This window comes from Perna viridis, chromosome 7 (assembly GCF_037379345.1).
Source record: "Perna viridis isolate PV_CMFRI_1.1 ecotype Kerala chromosome 7, ASM3737934v1, whole genome shotgun sequence".
Taxonomy (NCBI): Eukaryota; Metazoa; Mollusca; class Bivalvia; order Mytilida; family Mytilidae; genus Perna; species Perna viridis.
This window is the reverse complement of record NC_142451.1, coordinates 35,745,892-35,767,516: the sequence shown is the minus strand read 5'-3', so window position 1 is coordinate 35,767,516 and position 21,625 is coordinate 35,745,892. Positions and strand designations below refer to the sequence as shown.

Genomic DNA, 21,625 nt, shown 5'->3' with positions numbered 1-21,625 from the left:
AATTTGTTCATAAATGAAGGATACCACTTACCAAAATAATACACAGAAATAAAAGTAATTGAGCAACTCAGACTTCTAAAAAATTGGGAGCACGGTCCAGGTACACCAGCAGGGTAAGCTTCCTCTACTTTTCTAGAAGACTGAGTTCATCATAAAAAGTCGTTGGAGGTAGAGAAAAGAAGGAAGGAAAACTATGAACTAATAGGTTATCCTGGTGTAGATGGATACACTGGTAATGATCCAAGTGTTCATGATGACATGATGTAGATGGATACACCGGTAACGATCCACGAGTTCATGATGACATGGTGTAGATTGATACACCGGTAATGATCCAAGTGTTCATGATGACATGGTGTAGATTGATACACCGGTAATGATCCACAAGTTCATGATGACAACCATAAAACTTCTGTAGTGATGACTTTAAACTTGCAGCAACATATCCCTGTTCCAGAAGCCTTATTGTTAGAAGTCGAGTGTGGCACAACATGAGTTGTGAAATGAAAACTCAATATGCAGGTGCTGGAAGGATGTTGCCTCAGATAAGGAAAGTTGACAATACAGAATGAAAAGTCACTGTGTTTGTCTTATAGTTTTGTCAGTAGTTTTCCTTTTCCATTGATCTCTTAGTATAGGTCAAGATATGAGTCTGCCTTCACAGTGTCTGTGATATCCTTTATCTTAAGTTTTTGGGGTAGATGCAATGCATAAAATCCTGGAAACTAATATAATGATCATATGTCATTTTATATAGTGGAAACTCAGGTCAAAGTTTTTGGCTAAACAATGTTCCTTCCTTTGGATCAGATCAGCCTCATAAGAGTGAAGAAATAGGTCAGCGCGTAAAAGTGCACTATTTGTTCCCTTTGGAATTCTGACTGTTTGTTGAAAAAATGCATCCACCATACTGGACATATTTGTTGCCAATAAAAAATTCCAGCATTTTGGTGTGTTATTTTCATACACAGTCAGCATAATTTTTTATCTTGAAAGTGCAACAACTGAAAGATATACCAAGATTGGTTATGTAGTCTGTAACTGTTTCTGAACTAAAATTAAAGTGAATTTTGTAGGTTTGTGACACCTTGTTTGATTTTTTTATGATTTTTATAAAGAAAAATGAAACTATCTACAAGTATTATTGGTGACAGTCTTTATAGAATTTGGTTGGCTAGAACTTGGAAACTTTAATTCAAAGTTCTTGTGTGGTTACATCACCAAAAGAGGAAGAGTTTATTTTCATTAGTTTCCATGACAGTTATACATGCGTTATTAATGATGATATATTTATAATAGAGTAATCTTATTAGACACCTGAGATCTATTTCTGTAATGGGATATTCTTTATGGTGATACAAAATTAACACTATCCAGTTACCGATGGTGTTTCATTATGATTCAGACAAATATTGCAGGATGAAAGGACACTGACTCTGTATTTAACATTACATGTATTCATGGCTTTTCTTTATTAAAGTGGTTTTTTTTGCTTTTGTTATTTTTTTAGCAGGGTGTCTAGTCCCTATGAATTCCTATATTTTCCTATAAATTTGAAGGTCTATTATTCATTAAAATCCCTATAAAACCCTATATATTCAGAAAAATCAGATGACATTTTTTCTGAAATCTATCTGTAAGGCTTATGATACCTACTGTGTGTGATCATTAACTCAGAAAGTATTGAACCAATAGTATTCAGATTGAAACTTTTATTATGGAGACATTTGATAATTCTTTCCTATGTTTTTAGCATGTTGAACTTGTCCATTTTTCATTACTTAATCATTATTGTATTTATACATGATGGTGTTTGAGAAGCAGGATGTATAAAGTGATAATGGTGTGTGTCTATTTGATCAATTGTGTATGTCTTCAAACAACTATCGTTTAACTTTCAATCATCACACACATGTACTTAAAAACTTGCAAGTCTTATTTGCTATGATAGTTCCTACCCGTTATGATTATTTTATTTTTTTTAATAATTATTCCCCCACTCAACAAGTGGGTGTTATAACTCAAGCACAGTATCTGTCTGTCAGTCCATCTGTTCGTTGACATTGTTGCGATTTTCTTGTCTCTTACTGGAAGGTTGCTTTCAAACCCTGGTTTATGGCTTCAAGTAGATGAACTATACATTGAAATTTGAAGGTAATTTTGGGCACTGTCTCATATCAACTTCCTGTTTTGTGGGATTTAACTTTTTATTCACTACTAATATATTAAATAAAAGAAAATTTTGCACAAAAATCTTGGCTCCCAAAAATGATTTGATTTCAAATTTGGTGTGTGGTTTCATATTGATAGGATTTGTATTGTAAGTGACTTTGGTCTACAATATCAACTTTCTGTATGAGTGGAGGTATGTCTAGCATGACAACGACTTCAACAAAATATTTACTGGTAGCCCTTCCTTTGTTCAGTTACATCCGACAATATGTCCTTGAATAACTTTGAAATGCTTTGACTGATTAAGAGTACAATGTAAATTATGAAATCATACCATTTATTTCTCTGGAAAATGTTTCTGTTCATTGGTTTGATCCAATGAATATGTAATACATGCATAAACAACATGTACATGTATTATGACCTTAAAAAGGTGAACATGTTACTGAATGGGGAAATTTATGTTGTGTGTTTCAGTATTAATATGTTTACAATGTTGGTTTTCATCCTTTAATCCTTTGAATAATTTAATGTTCCAAATCTGATTATGGTCAGATTATAATCTGAAGTGTGAGTGGGTAATTTGTTTAAAATTTAATACATGTTGATTTAACAGTAAACAATTATTAACATGTCATGTTTCAGATATCAATATCTATCCAATGATTCCTCTGCAAGGGGGTGGTTATTGTTATACCCTCACCCTACAATGGGTTGTTTCTTGTTATACCCTCACCCAACAAGGGGGTGGTTATTGTTATACCCTCACCCTACAAGGGGATGGTTATTGGAATCATCTATGTCATTCTGTCCATTCTAATTTCTTTGCAATTGTCAATTTTATGTTTGGTGTGTGGCTTTATAAAGAGGGGTCATGCACAATTTTGTTGATTGTCTGATATTAAATTATTGTACAAGTGGGTATACATGTGCAACTTAATAATATATTTAACCTCAATCTGTACCTGTCATTTTATTTCAGATTTGAAGGACATAATTCATACTTGTTGAAAGCTTTCTAGAAACTTACCATACGACTTATTTTTCTCAACAGGCAGTGAAGGTCTGACATTGGTTACGTAAACAAGCTTTGATTAAATTTGTTCCACTAGTAATGTCATTACCATGCAAAGCAGTAATAAATACTTGATGGGACTTCCATATAAAGAATCTTATAAGTGAACAACTTTTGAGCTGTCAAGCAGTAATAGATCTTCTATTGGGAAATCAATAGTTTGTCTGAACAAACAACCAAGCTATTTTAAGACATATTACTGCAAGATCTCAATATATCAGTTTCTGTAATGTGCATACATGTATAGCCTTGCCTCAGGTGTATGAAGATGAGAACCTTTTGAACTAGGCCCTGATATTTCAAAGCAATTACAGACATGCTGAGGTCTGACTATTATCTCTACAACTTTGATATCCCTGTTGTCAAATATTGTTCCCTATGTACATTGTAGAAATATTCAACAGCACCAGTGTATGAAGCTTATGATCCTCAACTCATGCACTTTTTTAGATATTGCTCCCATTACACCAATTTTCTAGCTACATTTTGAGGGGCATAGAGACATATACAATCTTGGTGGGATTGTTGTCTCTTTGACATATTCACCATATCCATTCTTGTTATAAGAACTACTAAGACAAGGATTTGTTGCCTACAGATTAACATCGTTATTTCAAAAGATCTACAGCCATATCAATGACATGATTGATTGATATGAAGTGATGGTTACTAATTCGATCAATAATGTCCATCAGACATAGATAATTTTCCTCTTTCATATCTAAAGACTTGACGGTCAAAAAGCCATGGAGTTGGTGTCTTGCAAGAAGCAGTACCAGTAATTGCTCACCCAGAGCACCTAAGTTCACCCTTGGTTTTAGTGGGGTTTGTGCTGATTATTTTTCTATGCTTTTTTTTTCAGGGTGTATAATTTTTCCTTCTAATGTTGTCATTTTGATGTTCCTAGCATTGTTTTGACCAAAAATTTCCGCTTGATTGTACATTCAATATTGCTACTCTTCTTCAACGTGCAATTTATAGCTCTAAAAACATTAATCTGTAGACCACACAAAGAAAATAGGATAGAGCTTGCAAGTGCTAGATTAATTTGGTAACATTTTCTTGTTCTTTATTTAGAAACCATACATATTATACATATTATCTCTACTTCAGATGTACAAAGAATGGATCAAGTCATACCAGCAGTGAGAGCACTGAAAGTATTAGCTAGCTAAAGCCCACATCATCTAATAGAGAAGTTACAGACAATTTTGAATGACAGGAAACAGAATTAGTGGTGGTAGTGTCTTAAAACTAACCCAAATGTAACAATAGCAGAAAGGAATTTTTTGAGTGAACTGTTGACTGTTGAAATCCATGTTTTTGTTGTGAACACTGATATTGATTAGTGTATAGGTGCTGTAGATTTGGACTTACATTATAGTTGGTAGATATAGGCTCATATATAAGTTATAGTAAAGATATATCAACTTTGAACATGGCCATTTACATATTATACATTTTACCACTGGACCTGCCATTTCCAGTGATATATTGGTACGAAGCCTTTGTAGAATTTTACTTTGATGTTAAATGTTGCCAGAATTGTCTTGAGGCTTAACATGAGTATTTTCTTCTTTTGAGAAAGTTTTGACCTTGAAGATGAATATTGTTGTCCTTCAATAGCATTGCTGTGATCTGATAAAGTTATCATTGTTTGAAGCAAAAAATTTCTTTCTATTGTAAGTATTTTATGGAAGTAATATAGTTGGATATCTAAATACGTATGTATTGCATGATTCCTAGAATGAACTGTGCTCAGAATGTCAGGTTACTGTCTATGTATTAAGGAACCAAGCTTTGTATTAATAATATTCATTGTTGTGGAAAGTACCATAGACTCAGTTCAACCCAAGCATTAATGTCATATTTATATTTGTTTTTAGAGACAAGACTGACTATGTAATGTATTTGTTTTGAATGCCAGTTTTTTTTTTTTTTTATTAATATCTTTATTTAAAATATACATGCAATGAGCTTTGAATCAAACATTAACTTTTTGCATTTTTTTTGTTTATCAGCAGTGCAGTATCTATTTTGCTCAATTATTACGTCATTCAAGTCTGTTGCCAATCTATTAGTCAGTGATGCATATAAACATTTACAAGTCAAATTGTTATTGATATAACATATATTGATTGTGGAAAGCTGAAATATTTTACATAGTATATTGAACACTGCCAATAAAATTTGATTAAGAATATATTTTGGTTTTTTTAAGCTTATCTTTCATAAGACTAATTCTGTTGAAATGGAAAACCTTTTTATATCTTAATCACTAAAACCTTGTATTATTTGGCCTTGTAAAGTTCATTAACCTTTATGAATTCATGGAGTTGATATTAATGTGTGATTAACCTTGTAAAACAGCCAGAATTTTATATGTTACTATGTATACTTAATATATATATACTTAACTCTATTTATAAATGCTACATTTCTCACAGCAAACTGTTATTTCTGAAATTATTGCCATTTTTTAAAAATTTTGTTGCGAAAAATGTGGCCGACTTAGAATTGCAAAAATAAAAACTTGTACATGTATTATGAAACATTTATCATTAGTGATGTGGCATATTTCTGAAATTCAATACTGATATTTAATATAGGCATTAATATCTGAATGTTCATACATTTAGTTATATACATTACCTCTCTATTGTTAAATAAGTTATGAATATTACATGTATAAGAACAGGATTTTCTATCAAAACTTAAAACACTCAAATGCGTGTTCCACTAAATCAATAAATTTCTTAATTGTGGTTCTAGTGCTTAAAAGTACCATTAATATTATTTCCAGTCAGAAATTCAACAGATCAAATCAGACTCTAATACTTTAATACAAACTTGGTGCCCTATACATGTCTATCTTTTATCAGACATTTTATAGTATGCCATTGTCCGTTCATCTGTTCACACACATATATGGTACTATTATTTGAAAATGCTATGATGGATTTGGTAATTTGTTTGGTTCAATGCTAGTTATCATGTTATGAATCCCACTTTTATTTGTCATTGTTTTCCTAGTTTTCACCTCAGAAAAATTTAAGAATTGAATGTTCATATGTTATGCTTCATCATTTTGTAAAAACTTTGACCATAGCCCATTTTCAGTGTAGTGCACTAGTGCTTCATGTCCAAAATGTGTGAATGGTCAACCCTTTTACATGGCCAGTGAAACATTCATTTCTTATAAATACAATTGGTATTTTTTTTTATTTCTTTTCTATTTTATTTAAGGTATACATAGAAAATAAACTATATATAGTGGTAAAAAATGTCCGCTTAATTGTGGTGTGGCCTATATAAATAGCTCCAGATGTGTTTCATCAAGTCTTGAAACATCATGTGTAAAGCAGATTATCCCATGAGATTAGCATATTTTAATGATATGCACAGTAAATGAAATTATTGTACTTTAAACATAAACAAAGAGAGGAGTCAGGTGTATTGTGTGCTTTAACACAGGGTGTATATTACATAACAGCCTGTCCATAACCACCAGACTCTCTTTTTTCTAGTACAAAACACTTTCTGGTACATCTACCCTAAGTAATGTACTTACACATCATGTTTATTTGTATACATGCACATGCTTGTGTTATTATTTGTAGCTATTTTTAGAATTATTTGTTTACCTGTATCTGTTCATTACATTGATTATGTTAAGTATGATACATTTGCACATATTTCTAGGTAACAGTTCTATGTGTACTTTGATTAATTACCATGGAGAATAGATCTCAATTCTGGTTTAGGAAAAGCATATTTATTGAAAATCTCATTAACAAACACAACACTAGATAAACAATTGCAATTAAATTTAAGTACTTGTAAATTTAAGGTAGTAATGTATATGGCATATAATATAATATTTTATTTCATTGTTTTGTGTATATTATTTAAAACAATTTCACGGCAATGATTTTAAGCATTTTTACATGATTTATTTATAATAAGTTTTTTGTTGTGAAACTAATTCTATTAAAATTTTTTACATGATGTTGGATCATTACGTACCCTGTATGACAAAACCAGAATTTGCAGAGAAACAATAAATTATGTTATAATATACTGTACTTAGGACAGCAATTTTTTCCAGATAAAACTTTGAAAAGCAGTCATTGGGACATGAGCATTTTGTTTTGTTCACTGTGCACCAAAATTCCTAGTACATTCCTTTGATTTATGCCATTTAAAGATATATGTCTGTATGGGTACATCACAGATTCCCTTTGGGCTATGATGTGAAAATGTGATAATCTTTGAAGTGTTGACAACTCTACCATGTACACAGAAACAGGACTTCACACATGATGACTTTGGATATTTCAGTATAAGGTAAAGGACTGTATTTCTCACACTTTAAAGTATTCCAGAGATGAACAGTCACTTTAATTCCACTGAGAAAAAAAATGTTCAATGAAGCATTATGAGTGCATAAAGTTCATCAGAATTGCAAGATCGGCATTTTATAATTTATTTATTGCTTGTTACCAGTATAAATTGAGGAGACCTTTTATCCAATCACAAAAATTTTGCACTGGTATAATGGTATGACAGTCATTTTCAGTGTTGGTTTTACAGTCATCTGCTGAGGCAGGTCCAGGATTTTATGAAGGGGAGGCGTATATAATTACCAGAATCAGTATAAATGGAAATCAGATTTTGACATGTTTAATGAATGAATATGATAAATTATCATATTCAATACAATATTCAGCAGATTACAATAATTTTATTCTGTATTTTTTCTTTTAAAATGAGGGGGTGTATGTCCATTGCGTCCTCATCTGGACCATCCCCTGATCTGTTGATACTTGCTGTTCATGGAATAACTCATGTTAAGTGAATGGATCTTGATAAAATTTTACAAGAAGGTTCCTTACTGTAAAAAAAATGTTAAAGCCAAAATAATTAATGTTTTGGTTTCCAGCTAGACAATAATTTTAGTAAAAGTGTGGATTTTTGTAAAATTTTACTACAAAGTTCCATACCACCAAAGGAAGGTTGTGATAAATGTTAGGGGTTATAGTTATGTGAACCATTTTATTTTACAAGGAAGGACATGGTCTTATGTTTCAGAGAAGCATTATGCTATTTTAACTGCATTTATGATTTATAAGTATGGAGTGCTCATATTATAACTACTTCTAATAAAGGGTATTAAAAAAAACACTAACTGAAAATCTCTATAGAATAGACCAAATGATGTTCCAGCATTTTTTGTTTTTGATCCTTCATTACACCTTATGTCACCAGTCTATCACTGGAACTTCCTTACTATTTACTACTACTGCTAAGGGGGGTGGGGGGGGGGGGTTAATGTCCTTAACTACACTGTCAGGTCTCACACAGCCAGCCTAATTTGATGGGCTTTAAATAAATTTTTATGTTTATTATATATTTATTTTATTTTTACAAAATAAAAAGTTAATAAATAAATAATAAAAGTAAATAAATCAATAAATGTTTAGTAGAAAATTGTAATGAAAAAAAACAAAAATAAAATGATAAGAAGGAAATATGATTTGTGAATTATTGAAATGTTGGTTATTAAATTAAAAATAACTGCAAGATTTTGAAAAATAAAAATGAAATAGGACCATGTAAAGGAGGAAAATGCGAATTTGGGTGGAGAAGAGACAAGGACAGCCAGCTGGACCCAGAAGATGTGTGATTTAGTTTGCCAAATGGTGTATGCGTTTTAGATTCGAAAACGGGTGTGGTTTAGTGAATATCCAAAGGTAAGTGCAAATTTAATAATTGATGGTGTTAGAAATTTAGTTACCAAAGGTGTATGCTTATTGAGAATGCCTAAAAGTTTATACGTAGCCAAAAAGTATGTAAATTTAGACTGCCTTGTCTAGCCGGGTGTAGTTCCCGGATTTTACCATGCTAGCACACGACGTCAGTACGCAGTTTTAGTAACGCCACACGAGAACGTTCCAGTCCATGCCAATAATGAATGGGTTGACCAATGTTTTTTTTTTAAGTTTGAAAACTGGATTGGTTAGATTGGTCAACTTAATTTAACAAGTGTAAATATAAATCCAAAATTTACACGTGAACTTGAGAACGGCCAAACGCATAGCCAAACAAGCAAATTAGAAATATATTTATAAGCCAAACTAGTAAGATAAAAGAGTAGAATAAGATATAATAAATATTTTTTTTATTATTTGGGAGTTTAGCATAATGACTAAGTATAAACCGGAATTTTTTAGAAGAACGCATGTGACATGCTACACACGGCTGGAGCTATCAGCGGGGTAGATAGGTTCATTAGCATATGTGTGAATGATCAACAAAAATAAATAAAAAAAATAGAATGAGAGGACTGTGTAGAAATATATTTCATTGAGGAACTCCATATCAGGTGATTAATTTTATTTTAATTCAATTATATATTATTTTGTTTTTATTAAAAATTTAATTTAAACCTTATTGTTATCACCTGAAACTACTTTTGGTTTTTAACAACCTTGAATACCGATACAAGCCTCCCACGGTCGATTTTTATAATGGAATAGTAGAACCAACTGGTGTTGGGCGGAGCCCACCTTTTGGGATACCTGACCGAAGAACTAGCGGCTGGGCTGCTGTGTTGACGCTCTGGCCTACTCCCAGACCCCATGTGGGTCCGAGAGCGTTTCCCCACTCTAACTGTTTGAGAGTATGTTTTGCCAATATGTCAAGGAGGAAAGTCTGTATAATAAATGGCACTATCAAGGCAAAAAACACGGGGACTACTGCAGTGGCGCAGACCTGGTACAGGCATTTACAATGGAAATGAGTGAGTGAGGGTTTTTTTTAACGTCCTTGACTACCCTGTCGGGTCTTGCACGAACGACCCATTTTGGTGGGCTTTAAATAAAAATTACATTAATTTTAATTGTATTATAGATGGAAATGATGGTTTACACTAGTTTTTATAGCTTTAAACCTCTGGCTTCCATTTTTTTTTTGGTTTCCGGTATATTGCAATACAAACAGGTAGTCTGAAATTGTCACGAGGCCAATAGTGCTGCAGGCAGGTATAAAAAATAGAGCTTTAGTTTTCGAGTTTAATGGGCTTAGAGGTATACGGCTATATCAAATGCCAATGGAAAGATAAATCAATGTAGTTTCTGAATATGATTCTTTTATAACTAAAAATTGGAAAGTTTTCTGCTATTTTGCATTAATTAGAGGAGGAGTCAAAGATCAATCGACCCCAATACTCTTCGATAAGTGATTGAAGTGAAATCGTTCATTGTAGGTATCGGAAAATAAGTATCATGTAAAGATCACATGTATAGAATTTCGAAAATGTATGTCATATTGGTCTGGTAAAAATCCATATTGGTCTAGGTCAATATAACGTATTAGACTGGTTAGTCAATAAAGGAATAATTGTGTAAGGTTTTCCATACTGCCTAAGTTATTGGTCATCGGCTAGAAATATTAGACTTCGGCTACGCCTCTGTTCAATATTGCTAGCCTCGGACCAATAACTATAAGCAAATATGGAAAACCTTACAATATAATACTATATAGCATTATTGACTGGGTTCAGTATATTAAAGTTCTTCGTGATGTCACACTTGTGATTTGGTTGTGGTTGGCAAAATATCAGTTAAGTGACGTGGGGCGTCAATTTTAAATCACCATAACTTTTTCATTTTTTAAGATAATTGAAAAAAATCTTATGGTTCCCTAAACTGCAGATAAAACTAATTTTATTCATGGAATTTCTAAATAAATATTCAATAATTAGACCGCCACTATCATATTTTTTTTACCATTTTGGAAGTAAATAATAGGACTGACAAAGATAAAGGGATCGTTTAAGATTTCACCTTCCTCATATGATGGAGTTAAATATTTAACTCCTTGCTCATATTATTTTAAAACTTAAATTAGAAATTCAGCATTTTTATAAAATATACACTTTCCCGCCCAGTTGATTCTAAAAATGTACCACGTACCAATGAAACGCTTCGTTAGTTCCATCTGGATTTAACCAGATCAGTCGATCAGCAACTGATCATAAGTGAACAAGCTCAATCCTCTGCTTTGAATTGATTGGTCGAGAATTAAGGGCACCTTGCAGTCTCTATACCTACGCGACCAAAATTAGTGCATGTGCGCAAAATTGTTTTGGGCAAACTTAGAATTTCACTAATTTTTTTAATGGAATAGATCAATACTGCCTTTAAACTAAGTGTACGCTATTGTATATTCTCATAAAGACCCTTATAATGGTAAAAGTGCACGAAACATGCATGTTAATTGATGCGTTAACCGGTTTCCATATAAGGTAATAAAGTAGTTCTATCGACCAATTTGACGTAAGTTCGAGTGAATTGTTCAGTGAATGGTGGACTTCACAACAATCAACATGTCTCTCGATAACTTATTGTACAGAGATTACGTTATAGTAGTTACAGATGAAAAAAGTGACAAGAAACAGATCATTGGAGAGGTAAGTAAACTGTTTTCATTCATGAAAAGAGTTAATTTTATGCAGATTGAAAAATAATTAATTTTATTGTGTCAATGTCAAATGTGTTAAAACCACGTGTCCATTCATTAAAGGTGGTGAAGTCCTCAGAGGAGACGAAATGCCAAAAAGAGGTTTATCTGGCGCTAGATGACCCTAGTATAGAATGTGAACCTTTGGTCCACGGAATAAGAAATGAGGCAAAGAAAGAGGGCTCCCCTCCAGATGGGGCAACTGTTGCCCATGACGATGGCGTTAACGTAAAACGTAATGGTGGGTAAACGTCAACGCCTGGGATTTTCATGTCGTGCATTGAAAACACAATATCAACACAAATTTTCCTATGGCCCGTAGCTAATGAAACAATGGATCAATATGTTTTTTATGTCTCCCTTAATTTTTTTACAAGGAAGTTTTGTGGTGATCTTGTGTGTAATTCCTGCAACACAAATTACAGCAACCATGACTGTGTTTGGTATAATATTATTATACCACAGACTATACCATTGTTGCTATAATAAGTCTGTTGATTTTGTTTTCATTTACAATGTAATCTTTTGTTTTCAGCAAGGATGGTGAGTAACTGAAGAAAAAATACAATATATATTATTTTGTGTAGTACTACACACTTCAAACTAGATTGTTTGAAAATATCTTGAAGAGAAAATTGTTAATTTCTGAAATTTTGTTCATCTATCTACCAGTACCAGTAAAAAATCAAATGCATGGTAAAATGGAAAAATGCATTCTTTTTAACTTGCTGTTCTGTAAGGCTCACACAATAAAGGTAGGTTTTGTAATTCTGATAAGTACAGATACAATAAAATTCTGAAGAAAGGTAAGTCCACCTTAAACAATACAATCCTTTTATTTGCTTATTAAATCCATTTTTGCTTATGCCAATATGTTTATATTTTTCAGTCAACAGATTCAAGAATGTCTTCCACACACTCTGTAAGATTCTGCTTGTCATTGGATTCCTATACTTTTTCATCTGTTCACTTGGACTCCTTGGCTCTGCATTCCAGTTGCTTGGAGGAAAAACAGCAGGTTTGCAAATTATTAAATTTTCATGACTTAGATTTCTGGGCATTTTTTTTTTGTTAGTACATCCAGCTAGATTTTGTGTTTGGAACACTGTCATTGAACACTTCTGAAAATCTGATGTCAGTTTGATTTTATTTGATTATTTATGTGCACAAGCATCACCAATTACCTTATTTAATTAATTGGTTATATTAACCCAATTTCAAACACTACATTCAATGTAAAAAAATAATATTTTTACAAAATCAAATGTATGGTTTAAAACCACATTACATGCTGTATGTTAATTTTTTATTTTCAAGGAAAAGTATTCGAGAAGTCAGAACTGCTTAGCAATCCCGTATGTGGGTTGATGATTGGTATCCTAGCAACAGTATTGGTTCAAAGTTCAAGTACATCAACCAGTATTATAGTTACCATGGTAGCCTCAGGAAGTAAGTTCTAACAATTTGTTCATGTGAAAGTCTATTTAGACTGATTTTCATGATGAGGTTTTTAATAGTAAATAAAATCAAACATAGTAGCAGTTTTCTAACCTTTTTTTTTTAAGTGGCAGCAATGTTTATCAAGTATTAATTTATGAACTTGTTATCAGATTTACCTGAATTTTTGTTCATATTAAATTCAGGATTCCACTGAACATTATGATTCTTTGAAGTTGTAAATTAATACATGATTTCTGAGAATTACTGTTTCAAGAGCAGAATTAATTTACTGATTATGTGACTTCTGAGTTTTGTTAGGTATCTATCTAGAGGGGCACAGGCGTGATGCCCCTCCATTTTGCCCCAGCTAGGACACTGATATCTATCTATCCATCTACCTATAGATAGATATCAGTGTCCTAGCTAGGGCAAAATGGACGGGCATCACACCTGCACCCCTCTGCCCCTATTGAGTACCCCCATAGTGCCCATTTACAATTATCTGAATGGCCCTTTAAGATTTCCACTCTTGTTAATAAATTACCCCAAGCCAATTAAGAAGTGTCACCTTCATTAGCTACATCCTGTCGTAATTAACCCTCAGGTAATTATCGGTGATCAATCTGCTGACTAGGGTTTTCTGATAAATGTTTGTTTTTTGTTTGTTTGTTGGGGTTTAACGTCCGAGAAGCAATATTTCAGCTATATTCAGACGATGAAATTGATGATAAAATGAACATGAAATGATGAAAAAGGGATGGGACACAAGGACAACGGGGTAGACAAATTTTGATTGCCACTGGAAATAGGGAGAGGTGGGTATGGTCGGGCAATTTATCCTCCTGTGGCAGAGCCCTATGGTTCCTACTCCGAGAGAATACCACAGTAGGGTTCTTTAACGTGCGAGGAATGTGGCATCTTTCCCAACATGATGCACCACTATGGTTTGCGGTCAGGTTTTCCGTATTATAGCCTGACAACCCCAGCATGTAACACGCCAGGGGTACCCCATTCCACCACCTGGGGCACACATCCCAGTTGCTCTGTGGGCAGAGTGCCCTAGCCCCCGGCTAGGGTTCTGAGCACTATTTAGTCGCCTTTTACGACAATCTTAGCGCTGCTGCAGGCTTATTCTTTTAACACCCGGACCTGCACGGGGCTTCTGATAAATGATTGACAAGTAGAAAATGAATCCCAATTGGATCTATAACAATTTTATGGACAGCCAATCATCGGTTAATAATCAATTTCTAGTCCTGCACAATTAATTTTACAAATATTTTCAAGTTAACAGGTCTAAATTTTGTAGAACTACCGGTGTAAACAATTGCATGTTGCACATGTTTGTTTATTCAAAATGTCAGTTACCTACCTTATAATTTCAATATTTTTAAATTTTTCTATATCTTCAGCAGTAAAGGACATTTTCCATAAGTTGTAATTGCAATAGTTAAAGGAAATAATATTCCTTATACTTAAGATTTTGATATTTAATTGGAGCAAGAGTGAATATTTGCAACATTTCACCTCTTAGTATGTCAGAAATAAAAAGGATCATTTGCCCTTATCACCACCCTTGAGTTGAAAGGTGTGTTTCACTGCAAGAATAATGACAAAAAAAAAAAAAAATGATATATAATTGTCCAAATAACCTGCTCATATTGAAATTTAACTTTTAACTCTTACATAGGGGAACTTGAGTCTTCATTGATGGATTTTCAGCTTATTCACCTTTTTATATCTGTTATATAAGATGTATTTGTTTTCTAAAAGCACTTGGTCATCTGAGAAAGGTCTTTCAATACAATTAAGGTGTCATGCATATATTAATCATGCAGTCAAATTTACTCAGTTTGCAAATTATGATGAGACCTTCATTTTCAAAAGTTGGCAGGTAAGCAATACGAATACAAATTACTGACTTAACACAAACATACAAAATCAATGTCCCTTTTTTGTTGAAAAAAAAACATGCTATGCGTTAAAGCGCCCTCTTCCCTGGGCCCCTCTATTTTCAAATCCTAGCTAGAACACTGGATATATAGATATTGAGATATTTATCTCAGAATGTGACGACTGCATTCGTTACACTGCTTAATCGGATCAAATTGATACAGGGAATATATTGTAAAGATGGAGGGTTCTGACACGTTAATTTTATCCTCTATCCTACATAACACCAAGATGAGCTGTCCTGTACTACTATACATCGTGTACTAAGTTAGAGTCCTTGATTAATCCTAGAAGGAGGAATGTCCCAACTAGTAGAAGCTATATTTTATATTGCCTAGCTGGCCGAGTGGTCTAGGGCACTGGACTTCATGCAGGCAGTTTTGCCATAGATGTCACAGCGGTACCAGTGTGAGTCCTGCGGAGGGAAGGACCAAAAATTTAAAGTTACGACACATGATATATTGCTGCATAAGAAGCCTAACGTCGAAAAATATCATTTTTGTTGATACTTAGCCTAAAATCTTTTCCTACCTCCATCACAATGAGTGATTGATCTAGGAAATCATGTATTTAATTTTGCTGAATACACTTGACCTATGAATATGTAAATGGAACAAACAAAACCTGACTGAAATTAAATCAATTTAACTTGTTTGATATGGTGAAAGCTTGAAAATACCTGGTGTAAAAAAAAGTTCCATGCTTATGATATCCAGGCTGTAAGACAATAACTGACAGTAACATGCTATTTGACCCAATTTATCTTTATTTCACTTTATACTCAAATCATAAAAATACCTATTTTAGTTATTACTGTAAGACCAGCCATTCCAATGATCATGGGAGCCAACATTGGTACCAGTGTCACCAACACACTGGTTTCCATGGCTCAAGTTGGAGACAGAAACCAATTCAAGAGAGCATTTTCAGCAGCCACTGTACATGACATGTTCAACTGGTTATCTGTCATTGTCCTCCTTCCAATTGAATGTGCTTCAGGTATGACTTCAAACTGTTGAGACCTTTTTATCTTAATTGCAGCATAGTCATTGAGCACCAGAAATCTACACTTGTGCAAGGCAGGTCTCTGGTTAGAAATTACTTCAAAGAAGTTAATGTACAAGTAGCTAGGTCATGCACAAAGACTGCCACAGACAAAAGCATCTCTTAAAATTATTCAATTAAAAAAATTAATTGGCTGTTTTAACACCAAATATTTAGTAACTATAACATTTCTTTTTTTTTTATTTTAGAAAACTCAGTGTATGCTTCACATATCGACACATTTGATACACACAAAAAAAACGATTGTTGCTGGTGTATTGTTTTATTTATTTAATTCGTGACATTTGTTTATTTTATCCAGGTTATTTAGAAAAACTTACTGGATTGTTAACAGAATCAATGAAAGGAACTAACTTCAAGGCTGGAAAAATGGATTTTCTCAAGGTCATCACAAAACCACTAACAAAGCTCATTATTCAGGTAAGAAACGGACCTTGTTTGTGTAAGAACATTTCTGAAATTATTTCATGCTTCTCTGTTGTATGATTTGCAAAAATGTAATTTTATATAATTACATTTACTGTGCATATCATTAAAACACACTTATCTCAATCGATAATTGGCTTTACATATGGTGTTTCAGGAGTTGGTAAAACACATCTTTAAGGTATTTATATAGGCCACACAACTAAATGGACTACTTTTATTTATATATTACTGTGTATTGCCTATTTACTATGTATATGCGTAATAAGAAACATGCATAAACTTAAAATTATATTCATTTATTCAAAATGGTAATTTGTGATATTTAACTTTTCTCAAAATTGGTGATAGAATCAGATATAAATTTGTTATTTTCTATTACAATATTACAGACATAATTTTTTATGTTTTAGTGTAGAATTCAGTTGGCTTATCTTTTTACTGAATTTTACTGTGTATTTACTTCCAATTTTTGCAACTTTAGTTTCTTTGTTTGCCCTGTAAAGTCAAATCTAGTTTTATACAATTCTGACATCTGGCTAGAATGAAGCTTTTTTTATAGTTTCTTTTCTTGTTCTTAAGTAGTTACAATTAAAATATTCTTATTTGTTTTCAGCTGGACAAGAAGGTTTTAAAGAAAATTGCTGTTGGAGATAGCGCCTATGCGGATAAGAGTTTGATCAAAGTAAGATAAAAATTCATGACGGTATAACAATGATAGAAAAAATGATTTCTGTTTTATGCAATATAGACGTAGTCAAAAGGCTATGGCGTGTGATTTACACACATTATAAGCTTGGGAAATATCTATTGACTTGTTGGAAAGATGTGGGCTAGTTATCCTGAAGAGATAAATTCACAATATATGGCAAGGAAAGGTCCTTTACAAAACACAATTAATGAAGTCATTAAGTATATACCAGTATATACCAAAACTTCAAAAACTGACTCTGATACAAATATCAATAAAGTGTCTAGCTCTTATGGTAAAAAGGAGTCTGGAAAGTATTGGGATTTTCCATTTGTGTTTCAATGTAATTAGGAAGTTTCAGGCAAAAAGCCAGGTATCTATTAGCATTGACTGTCATCATTTGGCTTGAGTTTCTTTACATAGTATTTTGAATTGTGAGACATGCCTTTGTCAGTCACAATTATTTTCACCTGTCCAGCCAAACATGGAAATGATTAAAGAATGAGTACTATTCTTGACTTGCTTGTAATTTTGAAGAGTTCTACAAGTCCATATCAGGTGCCAACCATGTTATCAATATACAAATAAATGTTGACTGATTGATTGTGGAAAATATTTTTGAGCTAAGTTAGATAAATCCAGGATGACATTTAGGTTAGGGACATCTTGGGTAATTTACGAAGAAAGAGGGTGAAGGGATTATGTTTCTCACTGGGAATGCCTCTGTTTACTGTAGTATATAAAATTCTTGTTAATAAATGTTATACAGATAGCTCTTCAAAAACATTCTACAATATTGAAACTTTTTTTTTCTTTCAGAGATACTGTGAAGATTCTGACAGTAAAAGTGATGGTGTATGGTTTTACAATATGACTACCTCAGTGAATGCCACTGTCAATGCTACTACTAATGTCACCGTAGATGTAACCCATGGTCCAAAATGTAAGCCATTCTAGTAATTTTTATTGTCAAGTCTTAGTTTTCAAGATTTTGGGAGAATTTTTATGCAAAGATTTCCCTGAAAAAAGAAAATAAATTTTTTTGATTCAATTTATTAACCCTTGTCGTGCTACGCATGAAAATGGGTCTGCTACTCGAAATTGGTCATTTTCGTCCATTTCTGGTCATTATTTGCTACCTGTGGGGTTCAATGGAAACAAATCAGGAACCAAAGCACATTCATCCTACAGCCTGAAGACCATGAAGGCTACTGAAGCCAAATAAATAAAGTGTGTTACATTAACGAGTGGATGGTCAGGAGCCTCCTGAAGGGTCATTCGTGTGAAAAAAATGAGGATTTTTTCCCATTTTTTGGCCTCTGTTTGTCCATAAACCAGAAGTTGTCGATACAAGGGGTTGACATCGAAATAGAAATAATTCTTATTTAGTTTCCATGCGAAATAAAGTACTACAGATTTATTCCGCTCTGGCAAGGGTTCATTTCTTTTCAAGAATGCAATATAAGTTTTATTTCCATGATTTGTTCATGATTTTCAAGAAATGAACCCTACCCCCGAAAAAATACAGGATGACATTTTTTTTTGACAGCGGAAACTCATGACCTCTTTTAGCTTTCAAGTCATTATTTATTAACAAACTCTATATCAGATAGCCTCATTTTAAAGCACAGTCACGCTGCTTGCAGATGGACACAAATTGCGCTTTGCTGAACTCAGATTTACACTGCCAGAACCAATAAAGCGTAACATGGTCTAATCCCGAACAGTCATGACAAGGGTTAAGATCAGGACAGTACATGCAATATAAGTTTTATTTCCATGATTTGTTCATGATTTTCATAATTAAGTTTATTATAGTAAATGAAATGCAGGGACTGATTAAAAATTTATTTCTGATACTTTTCTGTTTTCAGGTTTTTCACTATTTAGCAAATTGGATCTGAGTGACAGTGTTGCTGGCATTATATTATTGATTACCTCCCTTGTCATCCTGTGTTGTTGTTTGGTTGGTATGGTAAAAGTACTCAACTCCATGATGAAAGGACCAATTGCTAAGACCTTAAAGAGGATGGTGAATGCAGACTTTCCTGGATGCTTCAGATTTTTGACAGGATATGTTGCTATTTTGATTGGTGCAATTCTAACAGTATTAGTACAAAGTTCATCTGTATTCACCTCAACTCTTACACCACTGGTTGGACTTGGACTGATCAAGGTTGAGAGAATGTACCCTTTGACTCTGGGGTCAAACATTGGCACAACAATGACCTCAGTGCTAGCTGCTTTTGCTGCTTCCGGTGACAAATTACATGTAGCATTGCAGATTGCACTATGTCATTTCTTCTTTAATATTACGGGCATTTTAATGTTTTATCCTATTCCTGCCATGCGTAAGCTACCAATCAAAGCTTCTAAATTTCTAGGATTAGTAACCTGCGAGTACAGATGGTTTGCAGGGGTTTACATTGCCATGCTGTTCCTGGTATTACCTGGATTGGTATTTGGACTTAGTTCTGCAGGTAAAATTCCATTTATCACTGTTGGATCCATTGTTTTGTCCGTAGCAACCTTTGTTGTGATTGTCAAAATTTTGCAAAGAAAGAGACCCAACTGGTTACCAGAAATATTGAGAACCTGGGATTTCTTGCCAGAATTTATGCGCTCCTTGAAACCATATGATAGAATCTTTATGGCATGCTCGCCATTGTGTTTCTGCAAGAAGTGCCAAAATAAAGACTCTATATATTCGTCTCTGCCTTTGACTTCTAGTGCTGGAAACTCTCCAAATAGCAGTGTGAACAGTAGTATAGCACCAAGTACAGCTAACTCTACCATTGATCTCATTAATCGTGTATGATTGTTGTTTTGTTTAGTTATTTCTTTGTTACTATGACTTTGTAAATGTTTTGAATTGAAGATTTCAGTTGTTAATTTTCTAGTCTGTCTTTGGATACAAAACCAAAATGAGTTCTTGAAGCAAACAAGTTATTGTAGTTTTATTGTCATACAAAAGGTAGGTGCTTATAATTATGTAATTATAGCTTTGTTGAGAAACAAATAATAAAATAAATAAAATACACCAATTTTTGCTTAGAAAAAATTTTAAAAAAAAACTGTATATTACCAATGTTGCTGATACTGAATCTTTTTGTTTTACTATTCTCTCTCTTTAGTGGAATCTAATGTTAGTACATGGTCAAGTAGTGCTTATATTGGTAGTGCATTTTACAGTGTTTCTGTGCAGCCTTAATCATTATTGCATATCGTTTAAACCTTAGTGAGATTATTTATATTTTAAATTAGTCACTGTGCATTCCATTAAATGCACATTGCATTTTTATGTTGCCATATTATTGTGTTATCAATGCCGTTTTTACTCACAAGAACAAACCTTGGGTAAAATTATATAATGTATTTCTTATTTATTGTTATGTTGTGTTAGGTTTTATATGTTGTTTTAATTTGCTTATTATTCATTTAATAAATTTATACATTTTGAACATATACACATAAAGAACACTGATGTACATCATATGATTTAGGACAGTTAACATTCTTTTTTTTTTTATAATAAACAATTTTTTGTTATTGATGTACACATATTGCCAATAACACTGGATGTTAAGGCCAAAATAACTTTTTTACATTAACTACTGAATTTTTAAAGAATCTCTTTAAACATAGGCAGCTTACCAATAATTGAATCTGTGTGTCCTTATACATATATGTGTTGAAATAAATCTGAAGAAATATACTTACCACAGTGAATATTTCATCGTATGGGTTATAAGTTACATTGTACATGTTTGGTGTAAAAATAATTTTTTGTGTGAATGTGTCATGAGTGATAATTATTGTGCAAGTGATTACTTTGTACAAATGTTTTTCAAATGATAGTTTAGTGTGAATGTTTTAACATATGGCAGAGTGTGTATGTACATGTATGTGCTGTGATATGAGTATATATTTTGTGTATGGTAAGATTGTACTTTGTGTGATGTTAGTTGGTATGAATATGACCAACTATTAGGTTTTTAGGTATGAGTGTTTACAAGATCAGTAGTGCAAGGGAGTGTATTGGTATACTTGGTTTAAAATTAAACTCTATCAAATTTTGTTTGCTTATTTTTCTTCTTGGGCAATAAGTTTTCAGAAGTCACTTGGCAACCATTGCTGTAATAACTACTATCTTCATGTAGCCGTGGTATTCAAACCAACAGATGAATTAAAAATGTTATATGTAATATGTATTGTGCCATACCAATGTTCTAAGGAGTAACCTTGTCATCAGCATAAGTATCCATAGGAAGATCTAATTG

The 21,625-nt window shown here is 32.9% G+C and overlaps 2 protein-coding genes across 5 annotated transcripts in view; both read left to right on the top strand.

The window, feature by feature from the left end:
- The window catches only part of LOC148612473 (centrosomal protein of 70 kDa-like), a 46,404-nt gene extending 39,072 nt beyond the window's left edge, over positions 1–7,332 (top strand). For all 4 annotated transcript variants that reach the window (XR_015924417.1, XM_088593950.1, XM_088593948.1 and 1 more), the window contains one exon: positions 4,361–7,332. Coding sequence is in view for 3 of the 4 variants with exons in the window: in XM_088593950.1 (XP_088450076.1) it covers positions 4,361–4,422 (62 nt within the window). In the remaining variant the exon portion in view is untranslated. The remainder of the gene's footprint in view (positions 1–4,360) is intronic.
- Positions 7,333–11,607: 4,275 nt separating this feature from the next.
- LOC148612472 (sodium-dependent phosphate transport protein 2A-like) lies at positions 11,608–21,423 on the top strand. The gene is made up of 9 exons (XM_088593947.1): positions 11,608–11,720; positions 11,834–12,011; positions 12,660–12,788; positions 13,088–13,219; positions 15,971–16,162; positions 16,530–16,648; positions 17,271–17,339; positions 18,165–18,288; positions 19,220–21,423. The coding sequence occupies exons 1-9, from the start codon at positions 11,613–11,615 to the stop codon at positions 20,161–20,163; spliced, it is 1,995 nt and encodes a 664-aa protein (XP_088450073.1). The 5' UTR covers positions 11,608–11,612; the 3' UTR covers positions 20,164–21,423.
- The last annotated feature ends 202 nt before the right edge of the window (positions 21,424–21,625 follow it).

What these genes read in the sequence shown, in the direction of transcription:
- LOC148612472 (XM_088593947.1), top strand. Translation starts at nt 11,613, where the DNA reads ATGGTGGACTTCACAACAATCAACATGTCTCTCGATAACTTATTGTAC. An exon ending in TACCATGGTAGCCTCAGGAA is followed by an intron (nt 13,220 to 15,970) that starts GTAAGTTCTAAC and finishes TACCTATTTTAG; the next exon opens with TTATTACTGTAAGACCAGCC. An exon ending in CGGATAAGAGTTTGATCAAA is followed by an intron (nt 17,340 to 18,164) that starts GTAAGATAAAAA and finishes TTTTTCTTTCAG; the next exon opens with AGATACTGTGAAGATTCTGA.